At 35.2% G+C, this 19,512-nt stretch overlaps 1 protein-coding gene across 1 annotated transcript in view; it reads right to left on the bottom strand.

Moving 5' to 3' along the window:
* The window catches only part of MAN1 (LEM domain-containing inner nuclear membrane protein MAN1), a 296,543-nt gene that overhangs the window by 170,914 nt on the left and 106,117 nt on the right, over positions 1 to 19,512 (bottom strand). The window contains exons 5-6 of the mRNA XM_090397559.1: positions 14,608 to 14,699; positions 6,397 to 6,470 (exon numbers count right to left, since the gene is read on the bottom strand). Coding sequence (XP_090253685.1) covers positions 6,397 to 6,470; positions 14,608 to 14,699 — 166 coding nt within the window. The remainder of the gene's footprint in view (positions 1 to 6,396; positions 6,471 to 14,607; positions 14,700 to 19,512) is intronic.

The raw sequence follows: 19,512 nt of genomic DNA, 5'->3' as shown, positions 1-19,512 counted from the left end.
GAGAGATTGGTAAGAAGCAGGATACAGAAATAGGTTGATAACAGCTGTATTCTCTGTGGTTATCAGCATGGGTCTGATAACTTATGTATTATAACAAGGTGACAAATATAAAGGTTTTTGATAGACTGCCACACAACAAGCTCTTAAATAAATTGAAACAGATGGGATTGGATAATAGACTTCTGAGTTGGATCAGTGACTGGCTGTCGGATAGGTATCAGAAAGTTGTATATGGGGGGGGGGGACATCCCGAAAGAGAAATGTTACTAGCAGTGTGCCGCAGGGGTCAGTTTTGGGGACATTGTTGTTCAATTTGTATGTTAATGATATTGGGTTGGATTTAACTAATTATATCCAGCTGTTTGCAATGATGCAAAACTGGGGAGAGCAATGTAGAGTCAAGTGGATGTTACTGCCTTACATGAGGGCCTGAATAGATTGCATGAATGGGCAGGTAAATGGAATTATTAGTTCAATGTTGCAAAGTGTAAGGTTTTGAGATTTGATAAGCAATGATGGGATGCAAAGTATACACTTTGTGGGGGAAACTTTAAACAAAAGGAGAGGAGATGAGAGATCTAGGAGTGATGGTGGACAAGGAACTGAAATTCAAGGGCAACACTGCACAAGTTGTGAAGACATCACACTGGATAATGGCAATGATGCAGAGGACCCTAACATGCAGAAATAGAGAGGTTATGATTCCATCGTATAATGCCTTGATCAGGCATCACATGGATTATTGTGCACAGATTCGGTCGCCGGGTTTTCATAGTGATGAGGATATGTTGGAAAGGGTCCAGAGAAGATTCACAAAGGTAGTCAGTGGTCTTTGGAATGTGGAGTACGAGGGCAGATTGAGAGAATGTAAGTTGCAGAGCCTCATGAATAGGAGGAAGAGGGTGGGTGGGGATATGATTGAGATGTATAAGCTAGTCAGGGGTTGTTATCAGATCAACATGGAAGAGATTTTTCATGGAATGGGGAGAGGAGAAGAGAGTAGAACAAGAGGCCATTGCTGGAAACTGTATAAGGAGGGTGTGAACAGAGGAGTGAGGAGTAGTTCTTTGCATGGAGTGTGGTTGGTGAGTGGAATGTATTGCCTGAGTGTGTTGTGGGTGTAGACACATTGAATCAGTTTAAAGCATGATTGGATGAGCACTGTGTGCAATAGTGTGTACCTCCCATGATGAGTCTCTGACTGCATGGAAGTCAAATGTCTAATAATAATAATAATAAACTAATTCTTTTTAAAAAGTTAAAAACTTCATGCAGTTTGTCTGAGTCTGATAAGATCTGCCTCAGTATATATATAAATGGCTCAGCCAGACGAGTAAAAATTTCATTCCACAGTTGTGTGAATCACATATATGGGTCATCAGTCCTCAGTATATAAGAATGTACAAGATGATGTGCCTATGCAAAGCTTAGCAAGAACAACTTCTTCTCTGCTGTTTCTATGTTATCCAGACTGACAGTGCTTAATTTCAGGCTTAATCTTGTCAATTTATTTGGAAGTGCTTCCTACCATGACTGTCACTGGGTTATTAGATTTCATCTTATAAACCTGCCTGTATGCATTACCAACAAACGTATGTAGAATAATTATCAGCTGATCTAACAGCTGCACAGTCTCATTTCCCTAAATTCCAATCTGGCTAGGTATCCAAAACAGCTGAATATCAACATTAAGAAGCTTTCATTTTTACAACAGTTGCAGAACCTTGCAAAACACTGGATGTGGATTGTACACAGGAGATGGGATAGCCTGTACAGAATTCATCAAGTGTGTAGAAATCATACACTTTTGGTAGCAGTTTTCTTTTATACATACAAGTGCAAGCTGAAATGCATGTATTTCTGCTGTATAAGTACTGCAATCAAGTAGGATCTGACTGGATATGATAAAAAAAGTATAAATGAGAAGAAAATCTAAGTGATCTACTCTGTGTGCATTATATAACTACATTTGACAATCTGGCTAGGTATCCAAAACAGCTGAATATCAACATTAAGAAGCTTTCATTTTTACAACAGTTGCAGAACCTTGCAAAACACTGGATATGGATTGTACACAGGAGATGGGATAGCCTGTACAGAATTCATCAAGTGTGTAGAAATCATACACTTTTGGTAGCAGTTTTCTTTTATACATACAAGTGCAAGCTGAAATGCATGTATTTCTGCTGTATAAGTACTGCAATCAAGTAGGATCTGACTGGATATGATAAAAAAAGTATAAATGAGAAGAAAATCTAAGTGATCTACTCTGTGTGCATTATATAACTACATTTGACAGGTGTTAGTGTTAGACTTCCCTCCTTTGATGTGGAGGACAGTGACACCTTATGAAGTGCAAACCTGCCATGGAGGAATACTGTTATGTTAATTAGAGGTAATGTTGTCAAAATTCATGCCAATGGCTTGCATAATCTCTAACATGCATACCGTCAGACGTTACAGCAGTCTGACGTGTGATATTGCACCCTCTAATGCATAGCAAAGATACTAGTCATCTAGGATCCTCTGGAAGAGAATATTTTTAGGACATAGTTAAGAGACAACTGTTTTCATCTAAGTGACAGAGCTGATCCATTTGCTATAACAAAGACTTAGAGTGGGTGATGTGCAAAAGGCACCAGTAGCTATCTGTATACTCTGATGGATCTAACCATTGCACGGTACGCTGCCTTGCAGAATTGTAGACGACTTGAAAATCTGAACATACAAGCACATGATAAAGATGAAGCAATGAAGATCAATCCATACCCCATTTAGTCGAGGATAGAATGCAAAGGAGACAATGCCTTTTGCACTTTTCTCTTAATAGCCAAACGTGTGCAAGGAATGTAAGCTTTCTGTCAAAAATGAATCCTAAAAACCTTGGCTTCTGTCACTAATGGAAAAATGCTTTGTCCCATTCTTAACTCAGGATCTGAGTGAAGAGTGCATTTTTGGCAGAAGTGTATATAGACACCTTTTTCTGCTGAAAACCCAAGCCTAAGAGACCATGGAGAGACATGATCAATTGCCTCATGTTAGAAGAGTAACAATAAATTGTGAAATCATCAATCTATAGAGCATTCCTACAGTGGAAGGAAGCTGTTCAGTCATTGAGTTAACTCAGAAAGCAAGAGTGTCACACCTAAGACAGAAGCTGGGGGGGGGGGGGTAGCTCAGCCGTATAATCAAGCTCTTCTTGATTATACAGCTGAGCTAGTGTACTTCCCCATTCAGACTTAGCTAGACAAAGTTTTCATTAAATACAGGAAGCCATCTAAAACTTAAGTTATATAGGTCTTGTAATATGCCATAATCTCTAGGCTGTATCATGAGTTTTTCCATGTCAAAGAACACAGAAATCAGATATTCTTGTTTTGGGAATGCATCTCTAATACATATATCTAAATGAACCAAATAGTCCATTTAGAAACATGCTGAATAATGTCTAGGAAAGTTGTACATGAGAGAAGACAGTTGCTTTCTAAATTCCAGAAGTCTAGCATTAACTATTTTCTTCAATATCTTACAAAGACAGCTGGTCAGAACAAGAGGTCAATAATTGTTTGCTTGTGTTGAATCCTTTCATGGTTTTGGGATGGCAATGGCAACTGATGCCAAGAATCTGGAAACTTCTTCTGTAAGTATTCTGTTGTATAGTAAGAAAGGATATCCATATAAGATTATCAAAGATATTTTATCATCACAAAATTGTTGTCATCAGGACCTAACGCACTGGAGTAAGACAGTAAAATAGATCTTTTAAGTACCCCCCCCCTTATCAACGAACGTGCAATGTATGGCTCTAGTCCATAAGTAGAAGAATTTAGCCACAGTTTATGAAGCGGTTGCTGAGATACTAACAAAATTTTCTCTAAACAATAGTTTTGGGATTGGCAACAATACATCCATTATGGTCCAAGGTAGACAAATGATGTTTTAAATCTACTGTTTGTTATCCAGATTTTATTCCATTCAATTTTTGCACTGGCTGTTTGATTGATTGATGATGTTAATTGGATCCTATAAAATATATCCCATACTCTGTCTTCTTTTTGGCTCTTTGGCACTCAGGGTTACACCAAGGTTTTGGATAAAGTGGAAATCGACACGTTTTGTTGGCACTACCCCAGAGTGTGTTGGTTAAAATCACCCATGAGAGACATGAGCTAAGGTAGTTGCAATATAAGATTATCAAGTTCAATCTCATTCAATTCATAACCTGATGGTAACATATATACATGGAACATACTATAATAAGAAATCCCACAGTAATCAATTGTTACTGCTTCCAGAGCAGTATTAAATTGGACATAATGAGGAATATGACTGCCACTGGGATGCTACTCCACCATGAACTGGACCATCTCCATTTCTGTCTTTAAGAACAAAAGTGAAATCTCACAAGGTAGGGTACTCACAGGGTTTTAAATACGTTTCCTTTTCTGCAGACAGAAACAGAATGGCTTGTGTTTTGGCACCAAGAGCTTGCTATCATCAACATTTTCTGGCAAAGCACAACAGTTACACTGCAAAAATTTCCCTATGTTTTCACTCTGTAGACCTGTCTGATTTCTGAGAGGTTATCATTATTAGATTTATATTCATCAATTGATTTTGGAAAGTATGGACAGCCAGTGTTCCATTTCTTTCTCTGTAAAAATGTTCAATACATCATCTGATCTGTGAGGTTCACTTGCTAAGTTTAACTTACTTTCAGAGGATACTGAAGTATCCATTTTTTCTGTGGGATTATCTGGTGACATCTTTAAGTGACATCCTTTAAGTGATAATTTTTTTGACAAGTGGGTCATCATAGAATGTTACCATTTTTGAAGTTGTTTCAGGAGTTAGACCATACAATGTTATGCATTCATGGGAGTGGTTGGATGATCTCCCTGACAGTTGACACATTTATCTTTCTTTGCACAGTAAGCTTTTGGTATCCTGCTTTTACAGATGTTGGGTGTATCAAAAAAAAGGATGATGTTCCTGGTCAAAATCAGGTAATCATTCTATATATCAGGATACACCTCATACCAGTCACTCCTTAATCTTTAAGCTCACTCCCTCCTCTAGAGGAATTTAGTGTTTTATGAGGAGATACAGTAATTGGTATTTCACCCATTGAGGTTGCTTTCAGTAGTTTTTCTGAATGTTACTGAATGATGTATTAACAAGGACATCACCAGAATATAATTATGTAACAGTTTTGAGAGAACCTGTTAGTTTTTCTAAATCCTTTTCAATAAAGAAGGACACCATTTTCCCTATTGCATGGATGATGAGTAAGTCACCTATCCCACAGGCCAGCGACAGGGCCTTGTCGCTGAACTGTGAGATAGGAGAATTACTGCAATATCATTGAGCCTGGCAGGAAAGCCCACTAAGTGATTGATCTTTGTGGCAGGCCTGGCTTGCAGAAACAGAAGCCAAAATAGTGCAAGACTACCAGTATACTATACTGACACCACAGTAAGCCTTGGGCCCTGTCTCCAGACCATAGGGAAGGAGTCTTACTGAAATGCTATTTATCCTTGCAGCCAAGCCTGGATGATTGATCCTTGTCAGGCCATCCAGCACAGCTAGTCTTACCAAAACAGAGACTAAAATAATACCAAGATTCCCTTCCTTGATGTCCATGTTTGATGTGTGGTTGCACCACACATCAAACATGGCAGTAAGGCACTGGATCCCAGTGATGGAGGTCTGGAAGTAGAGTGAAGAATATAAGAAGAAAATATTTAATTCATCAGCATTAGCCCAAAGTCAGGTGACATTCCAGGTCAACTGAGAATGTCAGAATCCACATTAGGGATTGTTTATTAGATGAGAGGTTTCCTGCTACTGTAGAAACCAAGTGCCAATGATCTACACTACTTTAGAAAGAACTGAAGTGAGAGAAGCTGAACAGCAATTTGATGGTAAAGATTTACTACCCTTCTTAGGAAGAGGTATGAATATGAACTAATTTTCAAGTAGTGAAATCAGAGAGAATAAAAAGATGGTAAAATGCTGAAGAAGAAACTTTCAAGATAACGGGAGAAATGGCATCAGGATTGAGAGAAATTTTGGTAGGCAATTGGGATAAGTTTCTTCTACATGTCCGTACGGAGATGTGCTTTGTGTTATGGGAGATACTGAGACAAGGAGTGATGAGAGCTTGGTCCACCTTTGCTCGGAGTTGCCTGGTGTTGCACTACCTTACCTCAGTCCAGAAGATATTTTCAGGTGCAAACTTTGTTTGCTTACACTTGGATAAAGGATTAAACTAAATTTATTATAGTCTAACCAAGTGAAAAATAAACTTCCAAAAAAAAAAAAAAGAATAGAATACGGAAACAATTTGGGTGGTTGGAAAAGAAATAATGATATTTTGTGTAAGATAATCTTTACCTAATTCCCCAGTCAGGATTGGCTTGTAACAGGATTATGGAATGATTAAAATCTTCATCAAACCTGGACAAATCCTGAAAAGCAAAATGAACAATAACTTCTTTACATATTTAAATAACAAAAAATACTTTGCTAATGTACTTCAGAAAATAAATTTTTCCTAAGTCAAAGAAAGACAAAATATCTATTTGCAAACATAATTACATTCAAAGGTCTACTAATTTAGTTTTCCATTGCTACAATTACAATTGCTCTGCAACTGTGCAGAGTACTTATGTGAATAACACAATCCAGAAAGTTCGTATGTATGACTGGAGATTAACTATAACACTACTGTTTTTAATTCAGCATATGCAATTTCTTGATTTATATTTAAGGCAATATTTTTAAAATTAAAAGCTTTTACAAAATTAGTTCGGAAAGAAAGAAAGAAACAAATTGTATAAATTAACAAATACCATGTAATGTAATTTAATCACAGATTATATTACATTAACACTTGCAGGATCAAACTGCCTCCAAACTCTGTCACAGTCAGATTTTGGAGTTAGCTGTTGCTCTTTCTACATAGTTGTTTCCATATAGCTGTTATTACTAACTGAAATCACTACATGTTTTACAAAAAAGTTCTACATCTTTCATGGAAAAATAACCTAAATGAGTGCTGATTGTAGCAAGGTAACAGAAGCAGATAAAATAGTTGACCACTTTGCAAGAGTATTGGACTCAGGTATATCATCCAAGTGAGGTTAATGCTGTGATGTGTGAGACAGAAACTGATGTGGGAACAGAGGTGATTAGGATAATGCTGAATCTCAATGTAAATAGTTGTGAGATGATTAGATGGGATATCAGCTCAGGTTTTGCAAGAACGTGCAAGGGAACTGGCCATGGCTCTGACTAGGCTCTTTAATTTAAGTCTCAGTTCTAGTAGATTTCTAATTGATTGGAAAGAGAAATAGCAAATTATTAGACCAATCAGTATCTCAGGAGTGGTGGTGAAAGTAGTGCAAAAATTGGAGAAAAAGAGAATTCAAGAAAAAGTGGATATGAATATGATACTCTATGAGGGGCAACATAACTTTGTGAAGGGTTAGTCATGCCTTAGTAAGTTACTAACTTTTTAGAATAGAGTAACAGCTGAGTCAGATATAGGAAATGGCTATATAGGGATTCTGCTGGATTTTGCAAAGGCATTTGACAAAATACCACATAGAATCCTGTTATGCAAATTAGAACAAATGGGGATGGATACTAGACTGGTTAAGTGGAGAAGAGGGTTTCTGGCGGACAGATATAAAAAAAAGTGGTATATGGAGGATCAGGATTGAGGCAAAAAGAAAGGTGACTAGAGATGTGAAACAAGGTTCAGTGCTGGGACCACTACTGTTTAATTTGTACATAAACGATATATGAAATAAGTGCTGAAAGGAAATATTCAGCTGTTGCTGATGATGCAAAATTAGGTAGAGTAATAGTTAATCAAAACAATGTGGAGAGTTTGCAGGATGATTTAAATAGGCTGCCAGTATAGGCAAAAGATAATGAGTGTCAGTTTAATGTGGAGAAATATAAAGTTATACATTTTGGGGTAAATCAATTACAAGCAGCGTACCACAATGATGGAACTGTACTCCAGAAAATAGATGAAGTGGGATTTTTTTTTGGGGGGGGGGGGGCAGTAGAAAGAGAGAGTTAAGTTTAGAGGGCATATTGCAAAAGTTGCTAAGATAACTCACAAGATTACTTAGCTACTGAAGAACACACTAACAAGTAGAGATAAGAGAAGTTCTTCTTTATCTGATATGTCCACATCTGGAGTACTGCACTCATTTCTGGTCTCTTGGTGATGAGCAATTGGTGGTGAGGATTCAGAGGGGGGGGGGGGGACCAAGATGGTGAGTGGTCTATGGAATGTTCCCTATGAAGATAGTGAGGGTGTGTGGATTGCAGAAGCGGTTGATAGGTGAAAGGAGGGATATGATAGTTACTTAAAGAGTTTTATAGGATTCATGCAGGGATGCTTCAGAAGACTGTGATATAAAAGAACACAAGACCAAATGAAAAAATTATGGATAGGAAAATCGGTCATGAAGTAGCAATTACAATGAATTACCCATTATAATATCTGGTGCATGTAAGAAAATGTTGATTAACTGAAAGAAATATTCTGTATAAACAAAAGATACATGCCTACTGTGGAAATTCTTATAGATGTTCAGAATTTATTTTTTATGTAAAGATATCTATGTGGAAGAATGTTTTGCTTTGATAAATAAATTCCCTCCATATTTAACCCCGCAAATGGCCATGATGTCTATAGACGTCCAGCTGAATCTGGATACGATTCTCTAACACCCGTTGAATAACATGAATAAGAAGTGCAATTTGGTCTTTTCATCCACTTCACCAGTAGGAAGGTTAAAGTTTTTCCTTGTGACAGAGAACGTTAGCAATATCAGAATTTGTTATCATTTTAACAAAAATGAAAGAACGATGTCAGAAAGAGTTAGATCTACTCTTAGCAGAAAAGTTCTCTTTCCACTTGAATGAGAATGAATTTTTTTAATAAGGCTGATTCCATTTATAAATCTGTTCACTACACTTAAATTATTCAGCAACATAATAATAACTTTAACATGTTCACACTGGACTACATATTGCATCTGGTGCATATATCAGGTGAGAGTAGCAAGTAGGTCCATTTTTAGAAATTCATTGAGATGAATGTGTGAGTTTCAATTTTTATTTATATTTTAGCATACTTTTTATGTAAAACTTGTATTTATGAGCTGTCAAAATGACACAGAAAATCAAAAGTAATGTTATTTTATTTTTGATTTGCTGTCATTACAAGTCATTAAAAATAACAATAACAAAATTAGCGATTGCTTTTATATATGTATACTTAGTGAAATTTTAAAATTTTATGATTATAGAAGACTACATGATCTACAATAGCAATTGTAACAACTTGTATTATTTATTATTATTATGACTACTACTACTACCACCACAAGAAACCTCCAGGAAGTCAAGGAATCACCCATCCACCAGTTTTCATCCTTTTTGTTAAATTCATTCACAAGCCATTCCAATCATGCACTGGTCAACAAGAGAAGAATCTAGAGCTCACTCCTTGCTTGACTGCATTCATTCTCAACTTTCATGAATACCATGTCCTTTCCCACCCTACATAAAATAAAAAATCCTGCCCTCCACTGGTATCCTGTATGACCCTTTTTAGAAGTTTGTAAGTCTCTATCATGTCTCTTCTTCTCCTCCTGTTTGTTAGTGTCTGCAGTCCACAAATTCTCAGTCTTTCCTCAATTTACATTCCCTAGTCCCAATATTATCTTTAAAACTCTCCTATGCACCCTCTCTACTGTTTCTACATCACCTCAGAAACCACAAGGCCAGAGCTGTAGAGAGTAGTCTAAGTGAGATCTTGTAAGAGGCAAAATGACTTCCTTATCTTTACATGTCAAGGGTCCTTTCACTATTGCAATTATCCTCTTACTTATATTTGCAATCTTTGCTGGTTTCTTCTTTCATAATCCTGCCAATACAATATACCAAAGTGTATAACCAAAACAATAGTGATGTTTCAAAGCATCTGGTAGTTATCTGAAATTCTATGAGCACATAAACTTATATTATACAACTAACTATTATTATTTTATTTCATTTATTATTTTATTTTTATTTTTTGAAATTTAATAAAAAGTTGCCTTGAGAAAAGGTGGGAGATGCTTCTTGAAATAAAAAAAATTTGCTATTGTGTTCAAATCATCACGCAAGACATTGAACATACAATGGCTTTTATATACTGATGGTGAATGTGAATGTTAAACTGAGGGGGAAACAAAATCTATCAAGTGAAGCTCTGAAATACACAAAATTCAATAGCATATGTGAAATACATATGCAAATGCTGCACTGTAAGCAACAGCATGTTCTTGGCTGCAGTTAATGTGCAATGTTTAATGATTTAAATATTATGATGTAGTTTGGCTGAAAAAATACTAGCTAGTAACCAGTTAAATCAAACATGCTATAATCAATCAGAAAGATTCAGGAACAATTAACTCTCTCTCGAGGAGATTTTTGAAGTCAACTAAACTCAATTTCTTCCCAAAATATCTATGAGCTCTTCAAATTAACTTTTAATTGGTTAACTGTTTACACAAGAGAATCATAGCGGCTTGCTCTCACATGTCTGTTGAAGAATATTTGAAATATTCTTAAATATACAGCCCCATGTATACATTTACAACACTTAAAAAGAAAGCAAATAATCATCCTTTCCACACACACAAACTGACTGCTCTACTTTCTCCATATAAAAAAAAACTTAATACATACAAGTCAGTACACAAATTAGTGCAACAAGATGAAATTATACACTTTAGCCAACTGAACCGAAATTTCTTGTTCAGATAGCTTATCTCTCACAAATGAAGTAATACCATCTGAACAATAATTTTAAGACAATGACTAACATTAAGTTAAACTGGCCAAGAAATTCTGGTTCAATTCTTGATCCAAATGTAAGCAAACAGTTTGCATGAGCAGTATCTTTACGACTGTGCTACTTATATAGAGAGGATGATGACTTCACATCAACTGCCTTAGTATCCCACAATGCAAAGCAAACTTGCAAATCTGGTAATAGCATCAATATCTATACAGTAGCAATTTTACCTCTGATTGGGGGAAAGTGACCATGCAGTATTATCCTGGGAGGTTGCTCAACATGTGAAATTTTCAGTCAAGAAAAGGCTTATGTGTTAAACAAATTTAGGAGGCAACTTGGAGTATTGCCACGGTAAAAGAAATTACATGGGAAGCAATCAGGGATTGTTTGAGAAAACAATCCTAGTTCGCTTAATTCCTTATAGGGATTAAGCAGATGAATAGCAATATAAAACAGGAGCTGCAAAAAAAAAAAAAAAAAAAAAAAGTGTGGAAGGTTTTCCAAGAAAATTAGCTAAGCAGACCAAAGTAAATCCTAAAGAGGCTTTTTTTTTTTTTTTTTTTTTTTTTTAATAGCAAGTAAGAGAAAGAATGATTATGGAAAGATGATTACTCAGAAAGAGATAGAAGTAGAATAGTTCGGTTGTAAAGTTATCACTTTGCAAGGGCATATCATCCAGGTGGTGGTGACTTTGCAGTTACTTAACAGAGACTGATGTGAGAATTGAAGGGTATGAACTGGAGGTACTCTTTATATTGAAAAATATCAATGTAAATACAGCAGCAGACCTATAAGCATGTGCAAGTAAACTGGCAGTGCATCTGATGAAGTTGCTTATGTCTCAGCTCTGGTAAGGTTCCAAAAGAGTGGAAAGAAGGTAAGATAGTTCCATTACACGAAGGTGATTACAAGGCAGAAGTAGCAAATTACAGACCAATTACTATCTCTGGAGTAGTAGTGGTTAAGAATTAGAAAAGTTAGTTAAAAATAAAATTCAGGAATTGGTAGATAGGAATATGATATGCTACAGGAAGCAGCATAGTTTTATAAAAGGTAGGTCCTGTCTCAGTAATTTATTCACATTTTATAATAAGATGACAGCAGAATTGGATAAAGGAAATGACTACATTATGATACTGCTGGCATTCACAAAGGCATCTGACAGAATACCACATAGAAAATTATTACATAAACTGGAGCAAATGGGAATGGATATGAGGTTTGTGGCATGGGTAAGGGGTTGGCTGATAGACATCCGAGTGTGGTGTAGCATGGAATGGAATCAAGGTGAATGAGGGTGACTAGTGGAGTGCCCCAGGGCTCTATACCAGGACCACTACCCTTTAATTTGTAAATTAATGATATACCAGAAGATTTGGGGGGATGGGGAGGTATTCAGTTGTTTGATGATGCAAAACTGGGGAGAAAAATAGTTGATAAAGGTGATACAGATATCTTGCAGGATGATTTAAATAAATTGGCAGTCTGGGCAAAGGCTAATGGTTGCAAAGTCTATGTTGCAAAATGTAAGGTGCATTTCAAGATGAAAAGATTACATACATCATACTGATGGTACTAATTTACCGGAAATTAGTGAGGCTAGAGAATGAGGATGATGGACAGAGATTTGAAATTCAGAGGACATATTGCAAGAGTTGGCTAAATAGTTCAGAGGATTGCCTGGATGTTGAAGAACACACTGACAAGTAAAGATGGGAAGTTACTATCCCTCTTCATAAGGCTATGATTTAGTTGCATGTTGACTACAGTGCACAGATTTGATCACCTGCATTTATAGTGGACCAGGAGGTGGTGGAAAGGATTCAGAGACAAGTGATCATGCTCATGACAGGTCTATGGAATTGTACCGTTTGAGGAGAGATTGAAGGTGTGTGCAGAGTTTAGCTGAGAGGTAGAGGAGAGGGGATATGATAGACACTTATAAGTTACTAAAGAGATTCTATAAGATTGACACAAAAGAAATTTGTAAATGAAAGTTTGTGGTTTAGCAGTTATGTGGGAAGTTTTTGGTATTGAGACTATATTATATTATAATATAAATAAGGAGTTTAATAAAAATAAGCAATTAAAATCTGGCAAGTTTCATATGTTGCAAGACTTACATCATAGAGGTTAGTGGTACATAAAAGTTTTACAAAACATAAGTCTATTAACAACATGCCACGGACCTGGGATATAGCATGCATGATACCACAGAATGTGATGTGATGTTCCAACATACATACAGTAACGAATTTACCATTTGTATACTGGCTCAATTACATTTAACAGTTGTGAAGTTATCAAAACATCTAATATGCATAATTAATTGTTAATAGGCTTTTGTTATGTAATACTTTTCTGTACCACTACCCCTGATGATGTAAGTCATATGATGTACAAAACTTGTCAGATTTAAATTGCTTATTTTTATTAAACTATTTATTTATATTATAAAGTAGTCTCAATACCAAAAACTTCCCACAAAAGAAATTTTTCAACACAAGGGAAGTAATGGAGAAAACAAGGCAATCACACTTGGAAGTTGCCTAAGAGTGTGGTATCATATCGAATGCATGAAATTAGTTATATACAGAAGTCATATTTCCCATATATACAAGTAACAAAAAAAAGGTGAATCACCTCATTATTAAAATACTCTATCTCTGATCCAGAGTATTTAATATTGAGGTAACACACTTTTTTGCTACTTGTATATTATGGGAAATATATAACTTGTGCATTAACTTTGGTATCTCTTTTGGGTCTGGTTCCCACTGATGAGACCTCAATCAAGTTGAAACAGGTCTGGGTAGTGACCTTTCCCATAATGAATAGCATTATATACTTCTGAAAGGAAGTGTGCTTTGCATTAAGGGATACTAAGGCAAATGATTTAAAGTCATCAATCTCTATATATACAAGTAGCCTAAATGTGAAGATACTTCGCTAAATGTGAAGATACTTTGAATTAGATATATGCATATAAATTATGTTTGTTTAAACTTGGATAAAGGATTAAACAATATAATTTCTTGGCAAGTTCAATTTAATTTCTAACCAAGTGGAAAAACTTTCTAATGACTAAAATGCATTTTTAGCACAATTTAAACATCACATGAAATTAGTAAACTTTATTCATTCTCCTAATGGATTCTTTTCATTCTGTATTGCACAGAGTACCATGAGTGTGTGTGCAGGAAGAAAGATGATCAATCACTGGTTGTAAAAACAAAAAATATTGTTTGGTGTTCAGCAGATCAAACTCAGATTATCCCACATGCAATTAGATTAAACAACTCTTTATCCTGTATAAAAGATAAAAAGCAGAGAGAGAAAGAGGGAGATTTTTAAGAATCAGCATCACTTTTAGCGCACACACACACACACACACACACACACACACACACTAAATCTTATTAGAAATAGCAGCATTAAATTACCAAAATCTGGTAAACCTTATTCATGAGACTATAAGCTATACAGCTGCTTTTATAAGCATTCTTTCAAGGGCACTTGCTAGGATACCTAGATGTGTGGTACAGTTATTTCCACTTCTTATCTGATATAGTGCACATGTGCAGTGTCAATGTATATTCTGTGATGCTACTGCAACAACAGTGAACTACTGTGGTGCGAATTAAATCTCCATTTATTTAATATATTGCAGATGTCTGTCATTAAATAAAATGAATTTAAATCAGCACATCTTAAAATAAAGTGCTGTAACCTACCCTTGCACCCATGTTAACAATCAAAGCAATTTTGGCTTCATCTAATGACATGGTACGATTGGGCCTTTTAACTGGTTCGCATTCATGTTCACCTGAAAAAACAAATTAATATATACCATTTTGATTATGCCTGTAGCAACAAGTATAAACTATGAGTTAAGTATTATAAAGTGACACAATAATGTCACAAAATTTTGAATTAAATATTCTGAATTTTTTGTTAATTAAAAATAATCATCAACACCATGCTGTTTTATAATTTTTGTTATACAATATCTCTCTACCACTGTCAAAAGCATTTTATTAACTGATCAACTAGTTATAAAAAAAAAAGGGGGGAGGGGGGAATGAAGTGGTGCACCTATCTTAAAATTTCTGTCTCATCAATGTATTAACACCATTTTAAAGTATTAAAGTAAATATACTGTATCCACACTGAAAAGTCTTCAACTTTTAGATATATGTAATAAGCTATCAGTCACATGCTCAGTTTCTTTGCGATTCCCAACCATCAGTACTTGGCTATATATATATATATATATTTTTTAGGTATTATTTTTTATTCTTAATTATGACAGTCCAAAAACCCTGATCTAATCATCAAACATGGAATTAAGACAAATCAAGAACACCCATGCCAAGAGTGGGATTCAAACCCACATCTAACCTTGGCTCAGATGATGAGAACTATCATTTAGGTAGCTTTCTATAGATCATAAATTTAAAAAATTTGAGACTCCCTTAGTATGAAATCCAGCTCCCTTAGTATGAAAAGATTGAAGATGGGAAGACTGTTAGATTCTACTTCCAAAGTAAGGTAAAGTGCAGGTTGATGAACTACCTTAAGTAAGAAGGCATGCAAAGCTAAAAACAGCAAAATTATCATCTGCACAGCGCATCCATGGTCATGAATGTGGAATGAAAGAAAGTAAGTGTTGTTCAAAATATTACATAAAATGGTTTGCTAGAATAGTTGAAATGGGAGAATGTATAATGGTACCATCGCCATATAATGTCTTATTTTAACATGTGAAACAACTTAATTGTTTGTAAATTCAAAATAATCTTAGAATATCAAGGAGTACCCCTTTTTATAATGTCATTGGTTTTTTACTCAATTTTAGGAACATCCTACAAAGATATGGCCAAAATTATTCTTCTCATATATTCTTCGTGTATCTGTCTTTAAAACATAATGCCCTCAAAAACTGAGTCAAAAGTCAATGACATTATAAAAAGGGGTACTCCTAAACAAAAATAGCCATAAAAATGAATACTTATCTTTAACATCATCATTAATAAGGCATAACACATTTCTATGAAAAACAAAATCTGAGCATGAAAAGAAATTGGCTAAATGCAATAACAAATTATTGTAAAGCTACAAGTAAAAGAAAGAATGAATGTAAAACAATCACTTTAGTGAATGCACACAGTACCCCTGTATCAGAAGCAGATGAGATTGTTCAAATAATGAGTGCCCACTTTGCTAAGATCCATCAACTTGGTGTGTGCAATAAGGTGCACAGGGCTAACAATATACTACTGGATGGAGAGATAGAAGTACAAGAGGAAGAGGTTCTAGTACAGTTACATAAACTGGATAACTATTCAGTAACGGGGAGAGATAGTATATCAGCATGTATACTAAAGAAATGTTCAGTCAAACTGGTTAGGCCCTTGACATGGTTGTATAACTTAAGTCTCAGCTCAGGAGAGATCCCATTAGAATGAAAAGGGTGAATGATAAGGGGGAGGGGATATAAAACTGATCTATAATTACTGACATCAATATTTCTGGAGTGATTGTAAAGATTTTAGAAAAGTTGATAAGAATACAGTCTACACAGAAATGGATTGAGAGACAATCTATACTTGGCAAGGAACAGCATGGATTTACTAAAGGGAGGTCATGTTTGAGCAATTTGCTCATATTTTATAACATTACAGTTGAGTTGAATAAAGGAAATTTATACACTATGATATTCCTGAACTTTGCAATATTTCATGTGCTAAGGCATTTGATATGATACCACATGAAATACTGTTGCGTAAAGCAGAAAATATAAGATTGGAATGAGGGTGGCTGATAAACAGGTATCAGAAATGGTGGGAAGAGAGTGAATCTGTTGGATTTAAGGTAATTACCAGTGGTATACTCCAGGGATCAGCCTTTCACCATTGTTGTTCAGTCTATACATTAATGATATTGGGAAGGACCTGACAGAAATGTTCGACTATGTGCTGATGCTGCAAAAGATGGGCAGAACAATCAGGGATGTTGCTGATAACCAGTACTTACAGAATCATTTGAATAGGCTGGAACTGTGGGTAAATGATAACAGTGATCAGTTCAATGTTAATAAGAAAGTGTAAAGTTATGCACTTTTGGTGTGATGAGGCTTTCAATGCCATATTATATTGGCAGAATTATGCTTGGAGAAATTGTTGAGGCTAGGGATGTTGGAGAGTTATGGTGAATAGGAATTTGAAGTTCAAATGTCACATAGCAATAACTGAAAATATAACTCGGAAGATAATGGCAATGCTTGAACAAACATTGACATACAAGGATAAGAAAGTCAATCTTCCTCTTTACAAGGACGTGATAAGACTACTGAGCAGATTTTGTCTCCTGGTTTGGGGGGGGGGGGTAAACAAGTTGTTAAAAGGGTGCAAAAAAGTTACAGATTATATCTGGATCATGAGGATAGATTGAGAGTATGTGCAGTGCAGATCTTCGGAAACAGGAGAAAATGGGGAAACATGATAGAGATCTATAAACTTCTCAAAGAGCATTATAGAATATTGGTTGAAAATTTTCATTATATGAAAGTGAGGAGAGAGAGAGAGAGAGTGTTAGATTTTTCTCTTATACAGCAGTAAATGGAAGTCTGCCTGCAGAAGTGGCGATTACATGCAGTATCAATGAGTTAGTATGGGTTATATATAGCTTCCCTTGATGAGTCCTTAACTCCATGAAGGTCTCTGATAATGATAATAATAGAAAGTGGCTTTGATTATTAATTAACTTAAGGAATTCACAACGTACAATAGAATATAAATTAAATTAAACGTTAATACTTTGTTTACATTATCTTTCATACAATATACTGCACAACAAAATCAGATGTTATGAGTTTGATTATTTCAGCATGAAAGGTGCAAACAACTAGAGAGTGACTGTTGGAAATCAAAACTTATTTTTAAAAAGCCTTTGGCCAGAAAAAGACTCAAAAGGAAGACCAAGATGTATGTGAATAGATGCAGTCAGAAGATGCTCCAGAAGACAGAAATATAAGATATGACAATAACATACTAATCTGGAGGATAAACTGTCAATAATAAATTAGTAATAATGTATATACTTAATCATATCGTACTACTATCATATTATTCTGTACATCCCTGAAGGTTTCATATTAAGAATTTGAAAATGTTAAATAAGGAAAAAATTTTTTTAATTATCAATAACAGCTAAATAGGTAATAAATCTTATGTGTAGAAATGCCATATATCAATGTAAAAGGACATTTGTGAACAGATGAGAATGTATAAATTAATTCCCTGTAAAAAGTTAAGAACTTCATACAATTAGTCTGAGAATGAGAAGATCTGCTTAAGTTTATACAATTCAGCATGATTAGTAAAAACTGAATCCTCTCTTGGGTGAACTTCTGGCATTCGACTGGAATATATGTGATAAGGTGAGTGTTACAGAGTGTTATTCACAGATAGATAAGTCATATGCCCTTGGTAGATGCAAATGTATTGCATGAATGACTTATGGTGCAGCCTAGCCAAAACAACTTTTTTTTTTCTTTTTTTGACTGCTAATGCTTAATTTCAGGCTTAACCTTATGCAAATTCATTTGTTAATGCCTCTTGCCAGGATGACTGCTACTTTAATCATTTAGTTAATAAATGGACTGACAAACGCATATGGAAGAAGTACAAGCTGACCTAGTAGCTGCATCTGCAGTCTCATTTCCCTTGATTCTGTGGAATTCAGCACAATCAAACGTGTGGGAAGGTTTATGTGTTCGTTGTACATGTCGATTAATTTTAACAGTATAGATGAGGACAGATTGATAAGCAAATAACTATTTATTAACTTATTGCTGATATTTCGTTGGTATTCTATCCAGCATCTTCAGAGCACAAAAACAGTCTGTGACAGTATGCGAGACAACTACAATCTAGTATAACAATGGGATTAGTTTAAACTAATCCCATTCAAACAATTAGTATTAATTCTCTCTTTTTTTTTTTTTTGTTCCAACATAGATGGCACCTAATTAGGACTTCAGTCTTTGTGCTGTACGTTGCAATTGTTCAAACTAATCCCACTGTTATACCAGATTGTAGTTGTCTTGAATACTGAGACAAACTGTTTTTGTGCTGCTCTGAAGATGCTGGATAGAATACCAGAAAAATATCAGTATTAAGTTAATAAACAGTTATTTTCTTATCAGTCTGTGTTCTCATCCATACCATTAAAATTAATCAACAATCAAACATCAATATTAAAGGTCTTTGTTTGATACAATGATTGTAAACGTCACAAACACTGGATGTGAATTGTAGACAAGGGAAGAGATGGGCAGTAATGAACTCAGTGATTCTGCATAAATAATACATTTTTGGTAACTATTGTACAAGATGGATAACATGCAGCTCAGCAGTATAATCACTGCATTCAGTCAACAAAACAGCAGTACGTTCAAGAGAGAGAGATCTCAGATCTCAGAGTCAGTAGAGATAGGTAACAAATCAAAGTCCTCTGTTTTTGTGTGCATTAAACAGTTGCAGATAAACTGATGGAGGAAATTACTTCCATAGCTGGTAAAATGAGATGCTTCATGATGGAATATTATCTATATTCATGCCAACAGTTTGTATAAT

This window comes from Typopeltis vanoorti, chromosome 1, assembly GCF_054136105.1.
Source record: "Typopeltis vanoorti isolate ZY-2024b chromosome 1, IOZ_Tvanoo_1.0, whole genome shotgun sequence".
Classification (NCBI taxonomy): Eukaryota; Metazoa; Arthropoda; class Arachnida; order Uropygi; family Thelyphonidae; genus Typopeltis; species Typopeltis vanoorti.
Note: the sequence above shows the minus strand (reverse complement) of the source record. Positions and strands in the feature narration are given on the sequence as shown.